This window comes from Vipera berus (assembly GCF_964194415.1).
Source record: "Vipera berus genome assembly, chromosome: 1".
Classification (NCBI taxonomy): domain Eukaryota; kingdom Metazoa; phylum Chordata; class Lepidosauria; order Squamata; family Viperidae; genus Vipera; species Vipera berus.
In genome coordinates, this window is record NC_138202.1 from 318,545,794 (window position 1) to 318,562,494 (window position 16,701).

General features: G+C 38.9%; 1 protein-coding gene across 2 annotated transcripts in view; it reads left to right on the plus strand.

Moving 5' to 3' along the window:
• Nucleotides 1–15,036, plus strand: part of PRKCE (protein kinase C epsilon) — a 335,363-nt gene extending 320,327 nt beyond the window's left edge. For both annotated transcript variants that reach the window (XM_081315107.1, XM_081315108.1), the window contains one exon: nucleotides 8,039–15,036. In XM_081315107.1, the coding sequence (XP_081171233.1) occupies nucleotides 8,039–8,185 (147 nt within the window). In that variant the 3' untranslated portion in view covers nucleotides 8,186–15,036. The remainder of the gene's footprint in view (nucleotides 1–8,038) is intronic.
• Nucleotides 15,037–16,701: the final 1,665 nt, after the last annotated feature.

The following is a 16,701-nucleotide window of genomic DNA, read 5'->3' on the forward strand; positions in this document are numbered from 1 at the left end:
TCAGCTTAATTGCCCCCAACAATCTGGGTCCTCATTTTACCTACCTCGGAAGGATGGAAGGCTGAGTCAACCTTGAGCCTGGTGGGATGCGAACCTGCACTAATTGCAGGCAGCTGGTGTTACTTAAGGAGGCATTAGCCCACTGCTCCACCAAGGCTCAATTCAAGATCAACATTTAGAGCACTGTTTATCGACCTCGATAACTTTAAGTGGCTGACTTAGGAATTCTGGTAGTTGAAGTCTTTATGGCTTAAATTTGTCAAGGCTGAGAAGCACTGAGATAGAGCAGGATTTTTCAACCTTTTCACAGATTGTACCACTTTTAGGACATGACAAAATATTCGAGTACCACCATTGCTTAGCATGGTGTCAAAAATTTGATGACTTAAAAAAAAGGGGGGGAGGATTTTGGATTTTACGGATTAGACGCATTTGCTGTTATAGAAATGGCTAGTTTATAATATTATGGAAAAGTAAAATGTTGAGGTTTAATGTTAATACTTCCTCCTCCTGCAACAGAGGAAGTCAGAAGTCAATACCTTTTCTTTTCTTTTCCTCTTCTCCCCCTCACTTTTTTTCTTTTTTTTCCTTTTTTCCTCTCCACTGTGTCCTACTATTAGCTTTTGTATTTTTGTATTTTATTCTATAATCTAATAAAATGTTACAAACTGTAGGAAAAAAGGGGAAAAAGTACTGGTTTTTAATTTCTTCGGTGGCAGTTCCTTTGCTGAATCACTTTCCCTTTGCGCTGACAAATGTATGATTAATTTATCCATATTTATTAATATGCATGACTACCTTGGTCAGCTGGCTCAAACCAGACCTTCCTCCTCATAGAGTCCAGTCGAGATGGCAGAGCAGAGGGGAATTGTTATAACTGAGAATAAAAAATGCATTCTCCACTCCCTTTCACGTATTGTGAAATGGAAAGGCAATGAGTATCATCTGCTTAAATTCTGCTTAGCCAAGAGAAGAGGAACCACAGCAGGCTTGTTAAAACAAACTCAAATTATTCTAGGTATGATTTCATTTTTATTTTTTTCCTCATCTCAGAGAAAATCTTTCTCCTCTCCACCTCTCTACAAAACACTGGCATTCCCATAAGGGGGAGGCAAAAGGAGATATTCGGGTTAATTTAGCAGAAGTGAGCATTATCCATCCCTTCCACCACTACTTTCACACTTGAGAGATCTGCTTCCATCACCACCTTTTGCTATCAACTCTTCTTGCTATGGATAGAAAATGTCCCATCGCTGCTTGTAAGAGATGGAAGGGGGAGAGGTGTTAGTGGAGCTAATGCTTTTCCCAGAGAAAACCAACAGTGAATCCCAAATGACAGAAGCATTCTCAATTCTTTATATATATAGTGGGCTAATGCCTCCTTAAGTAACACCAGCTGCCTGCAATTAGTGCAGGTTCGAGTTCCACCAGGCTCAAGGTTGACTCAGACTTCCATCCTTCCGAGGTAGGTAAAATGAGGACCCAGATTGTTGGGGGCAATAAGCTGACTTTGTAATAATGCCGCTTGGGGGGGGGGCAAAAGCCCTAATAAGCAGGCATATACATAGAATGAAGGCTATTGCTAAGCACATTGATTTGTGCTTCTTAGATTGTAAGCCGCCCTGAGTCTTCGGAGAAGGGCAGGATATAAATGGGATTGTGTGTGTGTGTGTGTGTGTGTGTGTGTGTGAAATGTTTGTTAAGCATTCAGAATACACTTGCTTGGTCCCAGACATGGGACAAATCTTATTTCCTGTTTCAGCCTAGCTAGCCCAAGGCCATCTACAGGCAGTAGCCACAGCAGTGGCAGCTCATATTTGTGTAAATTTTTTTGGCTCCCTTTATTCTTTGTTAGCAAGCCAAAAAAATTTACACACACACACACACACACACACACACAAATATATATATATATATATATATATATATATATATATATATATATATATATATATATATATATATATATATATATATATATATATATATATATATATATGTATATGTATATATGTATATATATATGTATGTGTATATGTATATGTGTGTATATATATATATATATGTATATATATATATATATATATATATATATATATATATATATATATATATATATATATATATATATATATATATATATATATATATATATATATATATATATATATATATATATATATATATATATATATATATATATATATATATATATATATATATATATATATATATATATATATATATATATATATATATATATCACACCTTTCCTCTAGGAGCTCAATGCAGTTTACATGACGATCTCATTTCTTCAAAGCTGATATGGCCTAGGAAATATAACATTTGGGTTATACATATTTTACAATAAGCATGGACATGCCCAGCTAGATGACAGCATCTAGCCAATCTTGGCTATTATTAAAATACTAAGAAGGCGCTATGTGGTTAGGAGAGACCACAGGAGAGACCACTAGAAGATTCTTTGCCTGTAGGTTAGACTGGGAAGTTTTTAAAAAAATCCATGCTATCCAAGAACAGCAATTATGAAATTCAATGGTGAAAAAAGTAAGGTTCTACATTTAGGCAAGAAAAACCAAATGTACAGGTATAGTGTAGGTGGTACCTTGCTCAATAGTAGTAACTGTGAGAGGGATCGTGGAGTCCTAGTGGACAATCACTTAAATATGAGCCAGCAGTGTGCTGCACCTGCCAAAAAGGCCAACACAGTGCTAGGCTGCATTAACAGAGGGATAGAATCAAGATCACTTGAAGTATTAACACCATTTTATAATGACTTGTTAAGGCCACACTTGGAATACTGCATCCAGTTTTGGTCACCATGATGTAAAAAAGATGTTGCGACTCTAGAAAGAGTACAGAGAAGAGCAACAAAGATAATTAGGGGACTGGAGGGTAAAACATATAAGGAACGGCTGCTGGAATTGGGTATGTCTAGTTTAATGAAGAGAAGGATGAGGGGGGAGATGAGAGCAGTGTTCCAATATCTCAGGGGCTGCCACAAAGAAGAGGGAGTCAAGCTATTCTCCAAAGTGCCTGAGGGCAGGACAAGAAGCAACGGATGGAAACTAATCAAGGAGAGAAGCAACCTAGAACTAAGGAGAAACTTCCTGAGAGTTAGAACAATTAACCAGTGCCTCCAGAAGCGGTGAATGCTCCAACACTGGAAGTTTTTAAGAAGAGACTGGACAGCCATTTGTCTGAAATGGTATAGGGTTTAGGCCTGAGCAGGGGGTTGGACTAGATGACCTCCAAGGTCTCTTCCAACTTTATTATTATGTCCCTGAAGTTACCAAGAGTTCAATTCAAAGAAGAAAAACAATGAATCCTCATTTTAACCGAGCAATTCTCTGCCAGAATCAAGCAAATGTACTTGAGAAGCATGAGTGCTATTATACTACCTATGTTGCCTTGAACTCCTTGGAGAGAAAAAATGAATATTGCTATAGTAAATATGCTTCTATAAAATACAATATTATAAATGGCAAGAAGAGCAAGTTAGCTCCAGAGTTAATTTCTTGCACATTTCATACAGAGAAAGAATTGTTAGCTCATTTGCTTTTGACTGCTCCAATTTTTTTTCCTTAGAACATCACTTTATGAAGGATGGTTGTGTATGCCAGTTCAGCAGAAATACTTAACCTTTTCCATGTATCCACTCCACATTGTCTCCATATTCAGTTGCTCACTTCATAGTATTTGAGTTATTTCCTTCCTTTTGCCAAAGAAAGAACAAAATCTGTTCTGTATATGCTTGTATATTATTATGTAGCTCAGCCTTGTAGTTCAGAATAGTGCTATTTTGTCTGATCTTGCAAAAGTTTATGAACAATGTCACTGACAGTGTTTAAAAAAATTCTGAAAAATAACCATTATAAGTAGCGAATGAATGGGTCGGTTTCAGCAAAAAAAATTTTTTTTTCTTTATATGACTTCGTTAACTAGAAATGTTCCGAATCCAATTAAGTGAGACTTTCATGTCGGTTACCTGGTACAGTTCTTTTTTTATACAGCATTTTTCTTTTTCTTTTTTTTTTAACTCTTGGCTTTAGGTTTCCGCATAACTCCCTGTCTCACCTTGAATGTATCATTAATCTTGCTTCGTTTCTTGCTTATAAGTCTTTTTTAATTCTCAAGTCTGGGATCACTTACTCTTTTTAACACACAGTAAAGAAATGTCTCACCACTGAGGTACGGTTATAGGTTGTTTCAGAAAGAGTGACCAAGGCCTCAAAACCACCGATATCATCACTGCAGCTTTTTGGTACTCACAGCTCAAAACAAGCCCAGATATCCAATGGATTCAAGGATTATTCTGTTGAAAGCAAAAGCTACAGTAGGTGGGACCCTCTGCCTGCTTCCTGAACCTAGAAGCTGCAGACAGAGGCTGGGGGCACTTTTATAAGAAAGAAGTAGAACATTTTCAAGGGAGGATTAATCCAAAGCAAGGTGCAAACTTGAGTAAAGAGTGTGTTGGCATATGGGTTGAAGCTATGCTCCTCCCTCAAGGCAGCTAAAGGACTTAACACTATTTTTTTTTAGTTTATGCAGTTGCACTATGGCTATAAAACAAAAATACAAAGATGTAAAATATTTGAAACAGGATAGGAAAAAAGAACTTTGCTGCAGTTGATTGGTTGTTCTGAAGGACAATCAATTCTGAATATGGGACAGGGCAAGGAATATGAAAAGGCAAGATTGCACTGAATGCATCACAAATCCCTCTTGTAATTGTGAGCTTGAACAGCATGTTCTTAACCTTCCGGTACCACAGTTTTACTCAAGTTATGAAAATGGTGCATTCATCTGGATTTTAAAAAGACTGGAAGAACACAGGGGAAAAAAAGGGACGCGGTGGCTCAATGGGTTAGGACGCTGAGCTTGTCGATCAGAAGGTTGGCAGTTTGGCGGGTCGAATCCCGAGTGCCGCGTAGCAGAGTGAGCGCCTGTTACTCGTCCCAGCTTCTGCCAACCTAGCAGCTCGAAAGCATGTAAAAATGCAAGTAGAAAAATAGGGACCACTACGGTGGGAAGGTAACAGCGTTCTGTGCGCCTTTGGCGTCTAGTCATGCCGGCCACATGACCATGGAGACGTCCTCGGACAAGCGCTGGCTCTTCGGCTTTGAAACAGAGATGAGCACCGGCCCCTAGAGTTGGAAACAACTAGCACACATGTGCGGGGGAACCTTTACCTTTACCTTTAATAAAATCCTCTGGGTTTTCCAAATTCAGTGCTGAAAGCAGTAGAAGACTGAATTTTTTTTCCAGACTTCTTTCCTTATCAACATTTATTTTCAGATGCTAAGAGGCAACGGTCCCTTTTTGACCAGTCCTTCAACAGCAGTAGGAAGTAGCCAACTTAAGAGAACATGTCTATATTTGAGGACTTAACTGGCTTTGCAGTAGAGCTGCCAACTGACTGTGAAAAGTCTTGGCTTGGTCAGATGCTTTTAATAGTAGTTTGGCTGGCAGAAAGCAACCCAACCAAGATGCATGCTCATATCAGCAAGACAACCAGCTACTAAAAAGTGCAGAAAAACAGTTAAAAAGTTGGCAGTCTGCTTTAAGTAGCTTCTCTTAACATGGAATGGTTTTCAACAATAAAAAATATGGGATATACATTACATACATAAATACTGTAATGGTACCATCCCTGTTTTTAACTAAAGTGCCCATAGTTGTTTGATAAGAAATTGTATTTAAAACATTTACATAGCATCCCAAAAATGCTTTTTCAAGAGGCAACTGGACTTTCTTGTTTTTCTTTGAAGATATTTCACTTCTCATCCAAGAAGCTTCTTCATCTCTGACTGGATGGTGGTCATCTAGTGAGAGCTGAAGAACCTTCTTGGATGAGAAGTGAAATATCTTCAAAGAAAAACAAGAAAGTCCAGTTGCCTCTTGAAAAAGCACCTTTGGGACAACCATGACCTAGATGACTGAGAATTTCTATAGACATTTGGATAGCATCATTTTGAAGAAGACTATTGTGAAGGTTGTACAAAAATCTCTGAGACAATGCATATTTTCTACATGCTTCCAAAGTCCATGCAAATTCATTCATTTCTCTACAACTTATGAATATACAATGTTAATAGTTGCAAGAAAGTTTATGTGAGAAGAATTTGCTTGGAAACATTGCACACTCCAGTTTTTTTAGTTACATTTCTGTGCTTAATTCTCTATTGAACTATAATGAAAACACCCTGTGATTTCTTCTTGCTTGGGAAACTTTAATCAAATGATGTCTCTTTTACTGTCGGTGGCTCAGTGGGTTAGGATGCTGAGCTTGTCGATCAGAAGATCAGCAGTTTGGCGGGTCGAATCCCAAGTGCCGCGTAACAGAGTGAGCGCCTGTTACTCGTCCCATCTTCTGCCAAACTAGCAGTTCGAAAGCATGTAAAAATGCAAGTAGAAAAATAGGGACCACTACGGTGTGAAGGTAACAGCGTTCCATGCGCCTTTGGCATCTAGTCATGCCGGCCACATGACCACGGAGACGTCCTCGGACAAACGCTGGCTCTTTGGCTTTGAAATGGAGATGAGCCCCTAGAGTCAGAAACGACTAGCACACATGTGTGGGGGAACCTTTACCTTTACCTAATTATAGAAAACCATTTGAGATTAGTGATGGACAAAAGGTGGACATTATATACAAGTAGTCCTCGACTTAGAACTATTTGTTTAGTAATCATTCAAAGTTACAATGGCACTGAAAAAAGTGACTCACATCTGATCATTGCACTTACAACCATTGCAGCATCCCCATGGCCACATGATCAAAATTTGGATTCTTGCCATTTTGCATGTATTTATGATGTTGCAGTGTCCCAGGGTCATGTGATCACCTTTTGCGACCTTCTGACAAGCAAAGTCAACTGTGGCAAGGTCATAAAATGGGGCAAAACTCACTTAACAACTGTTTTGCATAACAACAGAGATTTTGGGCTCAATTGTGGTCATAAGTCAAGGACTATCTGTAATGATCCAGCCATAACTTCTTAGGCCCTTTCACAGATTCATGCCTACTCCAGAAAACACTCCATGGCTTGCCTTCATAAGCAAAGAGAAGGAAATGTGTGTGCATGAATGTGAGTAAAAGCAGAGTAAAACATTTATCTGATACCTGTCATATTTTCTAAACTCAGTAAATTAATGATTGAGGTCTGGTTTTATAACAAGCTTTTCTCAGGTATAGCAAAGGAGATATTTGGAAAACTGGCTATCCGTCTCTTTTCCTTTTAAGTTAGAACTGGGATTTTTCTCTTAGCTGGGATGGGGTATATATCGGCAGCAATAGCATAAATATGTGCTTCTATATATAATAGCTGCCATCACAATCAGAATTGGCACTAGCATATTAGGACTGTAGATGTTGGATCTTCCACAGGTCGGTTGTGAAAGCTCTATATCTGTGAAAAACAATCACTGCTAGATCCTAAAGATTCAAAAGCTGCAAATTTGTGAGATTTTGCATACCTTATGTTAGATTCATCATCAGAAATACAGATCATATGCTTCACCCCTATATTTGTAAGCAATCCATTATGCCATTTCCAGACAAGATCTGTCTGAATTCATGATTCATTTATCCAAATTATTGCAGTATAGTATAATTTAAGTTATCTGGTATACCATCATTTTGCTTCCAACTTCTCAGTTAAAGGCTGTTGGGCTTATCCAGGACCATTCTTTGCTTTTGCACCCTCACTTGTCCACCCTCTTTTCTCATCTTCTCCTGTATGAAGTGTCTCTGTGTGTTTGTGTGTGTGTGTGTGTGTGTGTGTGTGTGTGTGTGTGTGTGTGAGAGAGAGAGAGAGAGAGAGAGAGAGAGAGAGAGAGAGAGAGAGAGAGAGAGAGAGAGAGAGAGAGAGAGAGAAATCTGTGTGTATGAAATGAATCTGCCTTCCATTAGAAGCCAAACACGCTATCACTCTTTTCAGATCCCAAGGGGGAAAAAGTTGGTTGTTGGTGCAAGAACACCACTCATTCTTCATCTTTTGCTTTTGTTTCTCAGAAAACCAAAAGGGATGTAAATAACTTTGATCAAGACTTTACACGAGAAGATCCAATATTAACACCAGTGGATGAGACAATTATAAAGCAAATCAACCAAGAAGAATTTAAAGGCTTCTCATATTTTGGAGAAGAGCTGCTGCCATAAGATATTACCCCCAACCCCTAAATTGGAACCGCCAGATCACAGATGCTGCAAGTTGTGTTCTGAAAAATCCTCCAGCTACACCATCAAGAACTGCTTCTCTGACCATGAGCCTAAACCCATAACTTTCTACTGTCTATTTATTGTTATATTTCTTTGATCTGGAGGCACTCATAATAGCTGTTTTACAGAGCAATGCAAAATATTTTGTATTGGAAATTGTAAAGGTAACACATTGTTGTTATTTTTTGCTGCTGTCTCTCTCCTTCTTTCCTTCTCTCTTTCTATTCAGACTTTCTTTTATTTTCAGTAAGGCTTTGTCTTTTTAAAAATCACCTAGCACTGTCAAAAGTAATTTGTTCAACCATTTTTAACATTTAAAAATCACTAGGAATTTTAGCTTCATTTTTAATGATTAAAATTATGGTCTAGAGTATGTACTGAAGATTAGATAACTTTTTTCCAGGATGCCATAAATAGGTATCTCAACACATTGTGCTAGATGGATAATTATATGATTTATATGATTATGGAGAGAGAGGAATACTTCATTATGACTTATTTTCAACTGAGGTATGAATCTATAAATCAGCCATAAGATTTACTGAGCTTGGAATCAACTCATTGCATTCTGCGATGATTGCCCGGAGCCTTATGAAGCATGAGAGAGTTAACATAAACCCCCTTTGCCATTGATTTCAATAGATTGTCAACAGGAATGGTTGAGCTTGCACCCTTAACATTCAAATGGATAGATTTGGAGTGACCTTCAATTCCTCAATAGACAGCTTTTCCATGTTACGTTGCATGGAATGCAACCTTAGGAAATTGAAGTTTTTGAATTTAGTGTCAGGCAAGAGAAATATGCCCCTAATCTGTCAAATGTGATCTTCTCCTCAAAATTCTGTTGCATGTCTTAGAAGAGTGTTTTTTCAGCCTCAGTGGCTTTAAAATGTGTAGACTTCAACTTCCAGAATGCTGGCTGGGGAATTCTGGGAGTTGAAGATCACACCATCTTAATGTTGCTAGGGTTGAAAAACTATGTCTTAGAAGATAAACACTGATTTTAAATCTTATCTGGAGAGGCAAATCCTCTGGGAACCATTTGAAGAGGAAAAAGCAGCTCCTCTAAGTAAGTGTTAGGTACCTTTCCACCCTTAGGATTACATATTTTAAAATTTTAGGCTCAACGTTGCTTTAAAAACGTAAAAAGAATAAATTGGGGGGTTTGGGGGGGGGCTTTAACTTTTTGTCTCCTGCTGTTATCCTAATTTGGATTGTAGTTTCTACCGTAGATGCAAGCAACTCTATTTAGTCTGACGGGAACAAGCTTCCATATTCCTCCTCTTAGATTCACTGAAACAATTCAGATTTCATCTTGCTTCAGCTAATTTACATTCAGTTCCTTTATTAGGCGTGTTTTAAGTTTGTCTAGGCTAAAACTTCCACACGTTTGGGCTAATCATGCAAATAATTTATACAACCCAACGTAATCATTTCTTTCCAATTCATGTGCTTAGAATGGAGATGCCAGGTTTCCAATATTCAAAATAAATTGAATGAAGCATTTACCCTGGAAAGGCAAGCATTTTAAATATATGAGAGCTGAGATCTGTCTAGGTCAATATGTCTCTTAATTGATGCTCCAGGTGTAATGCCATGTATGCCTTCATTAATTGCTGTCACAAGGCATTGTTGCCACACTGCTTGCTCTTTACCTGGTGAGGAAAGAGATGCTAGAAACTCACTTAGTTCTAGTACACATAAGTAGTTTAGTAGACTGTGTAGAGGCTGAAATCCACAAAAAGCAACTGAAAACCGTTTCTGTTCTTCGGTAGCTTATCATGCATCTGAGATCTCAGTTGAACTCAGACTGACTTTCATCAATTTAACCTCGGTGGGTTAAATGAAAAGGTAACTGAAATATTGATACACTACAATTTTTCAGAACTCAGATTTTTTTTTTAAAAAAATACACTGCCTTGGTTGATTAAAAACTCCTTCTCTGTTTGTGATTAGAAGCGACAGATGGCAGCATATCGATAATCCTCAGAATTCAAAGATGTGAACAAGATTATCTGCCCTAATCTGTTTCACAATCAGATCAAAGGAAAAGGCAGTGTTCCACATGCCATCAGAAGTTGCCATGATATATGGACTTCTTTCAGGGTTAATTAAGCTGCATCAGATGCAGAAAAAATGGGAAAGTTGCAGAGAAAATGCTAGTGATCGATACACCGAGGCCAACTCTTTCTTTAGCTGCTTCTTGGTGTTGCACTGTCCCTAGTCAGAACCAGGGTTTAGTGAGGCAAGGGCTGCTCTAAGCTTCTGAGTTGATGGCTGCCCAGGAATAAGTCAATTGCTAGGGATTGTTTCCTCTTAATTCTGATGGGAGCCTAGAAGGAGAGTGTCATTAGGATGAAAAAGCCATCGTATGCTATGCAGGACTTCCATATTATGATTGTGAGGCTGATGTGTGCCACTTTTACCCACAAGTAAACCTCAAACACGATGGAACTTATTATTTAGCAAACACTCGTCGAAAACATAGTTAGAAACTCTATGATGTTCTTCTTGAAATCTGTATCTTGCAACTGTTTTTTTTTCTAGAAATGCAAGTAACTGACAGGAAGAAATCCTACTCCTCTCTTTTCTATGGGTCTCACCCATACTTACAGTAGAGCAGCTTGCTAAAACATTAACAAGCCATGCTGTGATACTGCAGTGAATGGGGCAAAACGATTTTCCACCTCCCCCCAAAACGTATATTTTAAAAACTGTTTTGTTGCAAGGGTGGGTCTTGAAAAAACAAATAGTCTTGACTAAAAGCATTGTGATTAAAATAATAAATGCTATGGAAAACATTTCAGGAAAAAGCTATTTTTTTAAAGACTTTTTAAGAGTTTTTATTTAGAAATTATAACTAATTGTTTTTTAAAAAAATAATCACTAACACAAATGCTACAAAGACAGGTGTTTAAAGGGCTAAGAATGGACAAATTCTCCAAAAGCCTATACTAGCTTTAGTAAAGCAGCATAGGTTTCCTACAGTTGTTACAGCGGCTTTGCCATATTCATGATAATCCTTCCATAGTAAAAACTGTTTAAAAGCATGTGCCTAAATCGTTTATGTCACTGGTGCATTGACAGGTGTGAAGGGGACTTAAAGAGGAGGGGGAGCCTCTTTTTAATGTATAGAACCTGAATGATTATCTGCTTTGCTTATTTAATTTTAATTTCAAGAGCAGTGTGTTACTTTTGCAGGCTTTAACACACAAAAATGGGACGACCCATCTTTCATTGTACATAGCCTCTGTCCTCCCTTTCTCTTTGCTGAGTGCTCACCTCCAGTTACCTCTGTTCTCTTCTGGGGTCCTGTGTAAAGGGGCCCTGCCCAACAGCAGAGGGTTGGAGACGGAGATCCTGGAATGCCATACTACTGTACTGTGGGTCAGCCCAGTACTACTACTGTTTGGTTGTGAAAAGCTTTGAAAGAACTGTTGTGATAACTGTGGTCAATAGGAAAACCACAAAGCAAAGCCATTCATGAAACGAAAAAGGAGGGAGAGACTAAGTTCAAGATTCAAAAACTGACATTCTTGAAGGCTGCAAATGGATTTCTTGTGTAATCATGACGAACTGGTAACTCATGTGGAAAATACATTAAGAAAGAAATGTGAAGTTACCGCTTGTAGATATGCTGATAGTGTTATTTACTCATATTTCTGGGAATACTGCATTTTTGTATATGTGAGCGTGGACATGCGTGCTTGTATATGTATCATTCATATATATATATATGTATATATACATATATATACACGTGTGTGCGTATGTGTATAGATTAGTCTATATATATAGACTGAATGAGCAGTTAAGGGAATCTTTTTTTATTTGTTGCACTTGGATTTTTCATATACACACACACAAACGTACATGCACACTTACATACAGGGTGTACCAAAAGTGAAGCCCCATAGACACTTTATTATAAAAATTGCATAAAATGTTTGAATTGGTTGCAATTTTCTTCTAAACACTTCCTTAGTCATTTAACACTTGTCATTTATAATATATGATCTTTTTCTCTGAAAAAAAATATTAATAAATATGCTTAAAGTGTATTGGCTATGGAGCCTGACTTTTGGATATGGGGAGATGGAGTGGCAGTCATAAAGCGTTTTCCCAACTTTTTTTTCCTTTTTTTTCTTTTTTTCTTTTTTTTTCTTTTTTCTTTTTTCTTTTTTCTTTTTTCTTTTTTCTTTTTTCTTTTTCCTTTTTTCCTTTTCTCTCTCTCTCTCTCTCTCTCTCTCTCTCTCCAACTGAGGATTTGTATATAGATGTTTGTTGCAAGGCCTGTGGAATTCAATGAATATAGAGGTATCAACTGCTGCATGTTCAGGCATATTATTAAAATTAGCCTATGAAAGAATAATTATGATTATGTCCATGTGCAATACTCTATTTGTGTATTGGTTCAAGTTATTGTCAAAAACGAATTTCCCTCCCTTTTTTCGTTATAGGACAGATGTAAACCTATATTAAGCTGTACTGATTCTCCTGTATAGTTCTCTTAAACTGTATATGGAATGGTAGAGAGAGGGGGGAGAGGGGGGGAGAAGGGACCACTATTGACCAAAGCACATCTTTCAGACACATGTACCATCTCATGTGATCTCTATGAGAAGAAAATTGTTGCAGAAAGGTTTCTTCTGCAGAGAACACAGAACCTCCTGGCTATCAAAAGTTACCTTCCATGCTAGTAGACAGGAACCGGATATCCCTGAACAGCTACAGGAGCCTGCTCTGGAGCCTCTCTGAAAAATGCTTTGTCAGCAGTTTGAGCAAGGATAATCTGTCATATAAAATGTTATGTGGTAAATTACAAAGAGCGAGACTAAACTAATTGATACATGGATAAAATTGGTTGAATTGTAGCAGACTGGTGCCTTCAGATGAATCCAGAGGAACCCACCAACCAAAGCAGGATTGCCTCAGGGCATACAATCCATAACATATAGACACTATGCCCCAATTTCCAGAAAAGGCACCTGTCATGGGCTTCTCCCATGTGGCCTGTAACTTCCCATAATGTGGCAAGAAGCCACATGGAGCGATTCCCAGGGCTCGAGGTAGCTTGAAAAGGTGGTGCAAGTCATCTTTTTAAAGGGACAGATTAGGTTACATCAGTTTTGTGTGCGGCCGTTCAGAGCCACTTTTGGTGACAAAGACATTTAATTCCCTTATGTTGTGTTTTTTTTAAAACTCAGGTGTAATTATTATTATATATAAATATATATACATATATGTATGTATTCATATGAGGATTTCAGAATATTAAATATGCTACACCAAGTCATGTGTTGTCTGGCTTACCAAAGTAATAAAGTATCAAACATTGTTAAATAATTTATTTTATTTTTTAATAAAAACTAAGGGGCTGGGGGCAGGGGGAAGAAATTGCATCTCCTCACCCTCTGGCTTCTAGAGTGAAAGCACAGAAATATCACAAAGGACACATCATCTCATTGTATTTTCATTTTAGAGGGGAAAAGTGTAAAAATGCCCTTTAGTTTTTGAAGTTTCATACCTGTTCTGTGTATTATTATTTTTTCTGGTGTTAACTTTGAACATCCAGTGCAAGAATGAACAAAGCCAAGTAGTGTTTTCTATAGGTGAATGGAAACTTTGGACATTTCAAAAGGCCTCCCAAAACAATTTGTAGGTTGGCTAAACTGCAGAATGATTGTCCAGCGCACTTGTTTGCATGGCATGTAAAGGTCTTCATGCAAAATGGAGATTAGCGGTTCTTTATAAGAAAGTGAAACGTGCATTCCACAAAGCTTCTGTAAGCAAAATTGTGGAGTATATGACTTCCCTTTCCTGGCATGCACAATTTCTGAGAAACATTTATGCTAATAAGAAATGCCCCGGTTCCTGCATTTCTCTCTTTAGGATGCTGAATAGGAAAAAATTAATGTTTTTGCATGCAAAGATATTTCAGCTGTAATCCTGAAGTCCACCTTGATCCTGCGACAGAAACCCATGCAATTAAACTTTGATGGCTTTTGCCCATGGCAGATATGTGGCTAACAAGTATATCCCAGGCTGTATCATGATACCTGAACCTGAATGTATATTTAATTGTCTGGGTTAATGTCTGGATTATTTTTTTATGGAAATGGGTGGATCTATCAGCATGCAAGGCCACTAAAGAGGATGCATGACACCAACTGAACTGAAAGCCAACAGAACTGAGGCAGTTGGGTTGCGTGCAAAACCTCTTGCTGCCATCAGCATATAGGTGAATTCTGTTCCTGAAATGGTCCGTTTAAGCAGCTTCCTCATTTTCCTCAAACTTTCTAAAAATTAGCAGGTGACTAAAAGTTTTTTCTTTTTGTAAAGTTTTTTTCCCTATCCTTCTGAAGTGATGGGAGAAGGATGCATAAAAAGTGTGCGAAATGCCAAATGAAAAAAAAATGGGAAGAAATCACAACAGACCACTTTTTCTTGCTTTGTTTTTTTGAATTCACTGTCCATGGGGATAGTATTGCCTCTCTCTCTACAATAAAACTAATGCTGTCTCTCTGGAAAGGCTTTAAAAAATATATGAAATTTACTGAGTGTTACAGGACCAGGTAGTATTTTGCTTTCTTTTTCTTTTTGTTTTTTTTTCTTTATTTGTGAGATATTTTTTTTGTACAAACTTTTTCCTATAGTTGTAATTTAAATCTCTTGCCATTCATTAGGGTTATTTCACTGTAGCCATTATTACTGTGCCAAATGTACTGTATTCTCAAGTATGTGAATGTGTATTGTTTCAGAAGCTAATAAATACTATGATGTTGAAAGTGTTTTGCAGTTTTCGTAAGTGGTTTCAATTGAGAACGAAGACGTTCTCAAGCAGTGAATGATACAATAGGGAGTATTCATAAAGAGCACAACTCTTTGAGAGCCCCATTACGACTCCCTGACACAGAAATCATATTCCTATAAAAGGTAAAAATAACTTCAACTAAATCTTAACTCCTGGTGGTCACATGGACAGATCCATTCCATTGATTTGGCAACAGTACAAAAGTGGTTTGTCATTGCCTTCTTCCTCGATATTTTTAAACTTCTGGGTTGTAAAAGAATGCCTCTGGAATTTTTTATTAGTGCTCCATCCAAATACTATTTCCTTCTAACTTGATGATCTGGTTTAAACTCAGGGTAACCGTATTGCTGGAGTCAATGCTCAGAGTCCAGCAAAACTTCCAGGATTTATATATCAGCCAAGAGTGCCTTTATTATTTATTGATCAAGGTGGAAAATGTCCTACCTTAACCCGAAAAACATTCAGAATTTTTAAGGAAAAAAGAAAGATGGAAGAATCCACGGTCTTCTCACCATTTTTTCCCCGGATGGGAACATTTGTTGATGAGGCTGTTTATTTATTTTATTTATTTATTTTTAACCCCATTTATATCCCGCCCTTCTCTGAAGACTCAGGGTGGCTTACAATCTAAGAAGCACAAATCAATGTGCTTAGCAATAGCCTTCATTCTATGTATATGCCTGCTTATTAGGGCTTTCGCCCCCCCCCCAAGCGGCATTATTACAAAGTCAGCTTATTTCCCCCAACAATCTGGGTCCTCATTTTACCTACCTCGGAAGGATGGAAGGCTGAGTCAACCTTGAGCCTGGTGGGACTCGAACCTTCACTAATTGCAGGCAGCTGGTGTTACTTAAGGAGGCATTAGCCCACTGCTCCACCAAGGCTCCTCTTGATGTCTACACCCAGAGTTTCCAAGTTTACTAAATTTCATTCTGACAGATTGATGTTCACAGAACAAGGCTATAAGTCAGTGGTGGCAAACCTATGGCACGGGTGCCAGAGGCAGCACTCAGAGCCCTTTGTTGGCACACGTGCCATATCCTGGAGATGGCAACCATCCCTCTTCAACCAGTCACCCGAGGTCCCACGTGGCCAGATGCATCCTGGCACGGCTGGTTTCCTCCCCCCCCCGGTCCCTCCTGGCCTTGCATGCTCTCCTTTTCCCAGGCACAATCCACTGCATCACCTCCTCAGCTGTCAGCCAGCCATCCACCTCAGAGGCGGCTTCTCTGAACTGCTGGCGGTGGGCTGCGGAAACCCAGAGTGCGCCGGTCGAGGAGCCAGCAGGCTGTGGCTGCTGATGGACACCATCGGCCCCCATGCGCTTGCTGGCCTCTGTATGCAGGGGCCGATGGTGTCAGGCAGCAGCTGCCCCAACCCCTGCCTCACCTTGCCCTGCAGCAAAGGCACCCCCACCCTGCCTCGCTGCACTTCACCCCACAGGACGAGCCTCCTGCCCACCACCCCACCTGCCAGTGAACCCCTGGATCTCCCCCAACCCTGCCTGGCCCCCATAGGCATCCCTCCCCATGAGCAACATCGAGGTGACCATGCCCCACTTTGGCCACACCCACCCACCTGACATGACCACCACAGCCACGCCCACCCAGTGGGCCACCTCCCACCTGGCACCCGGCAATAA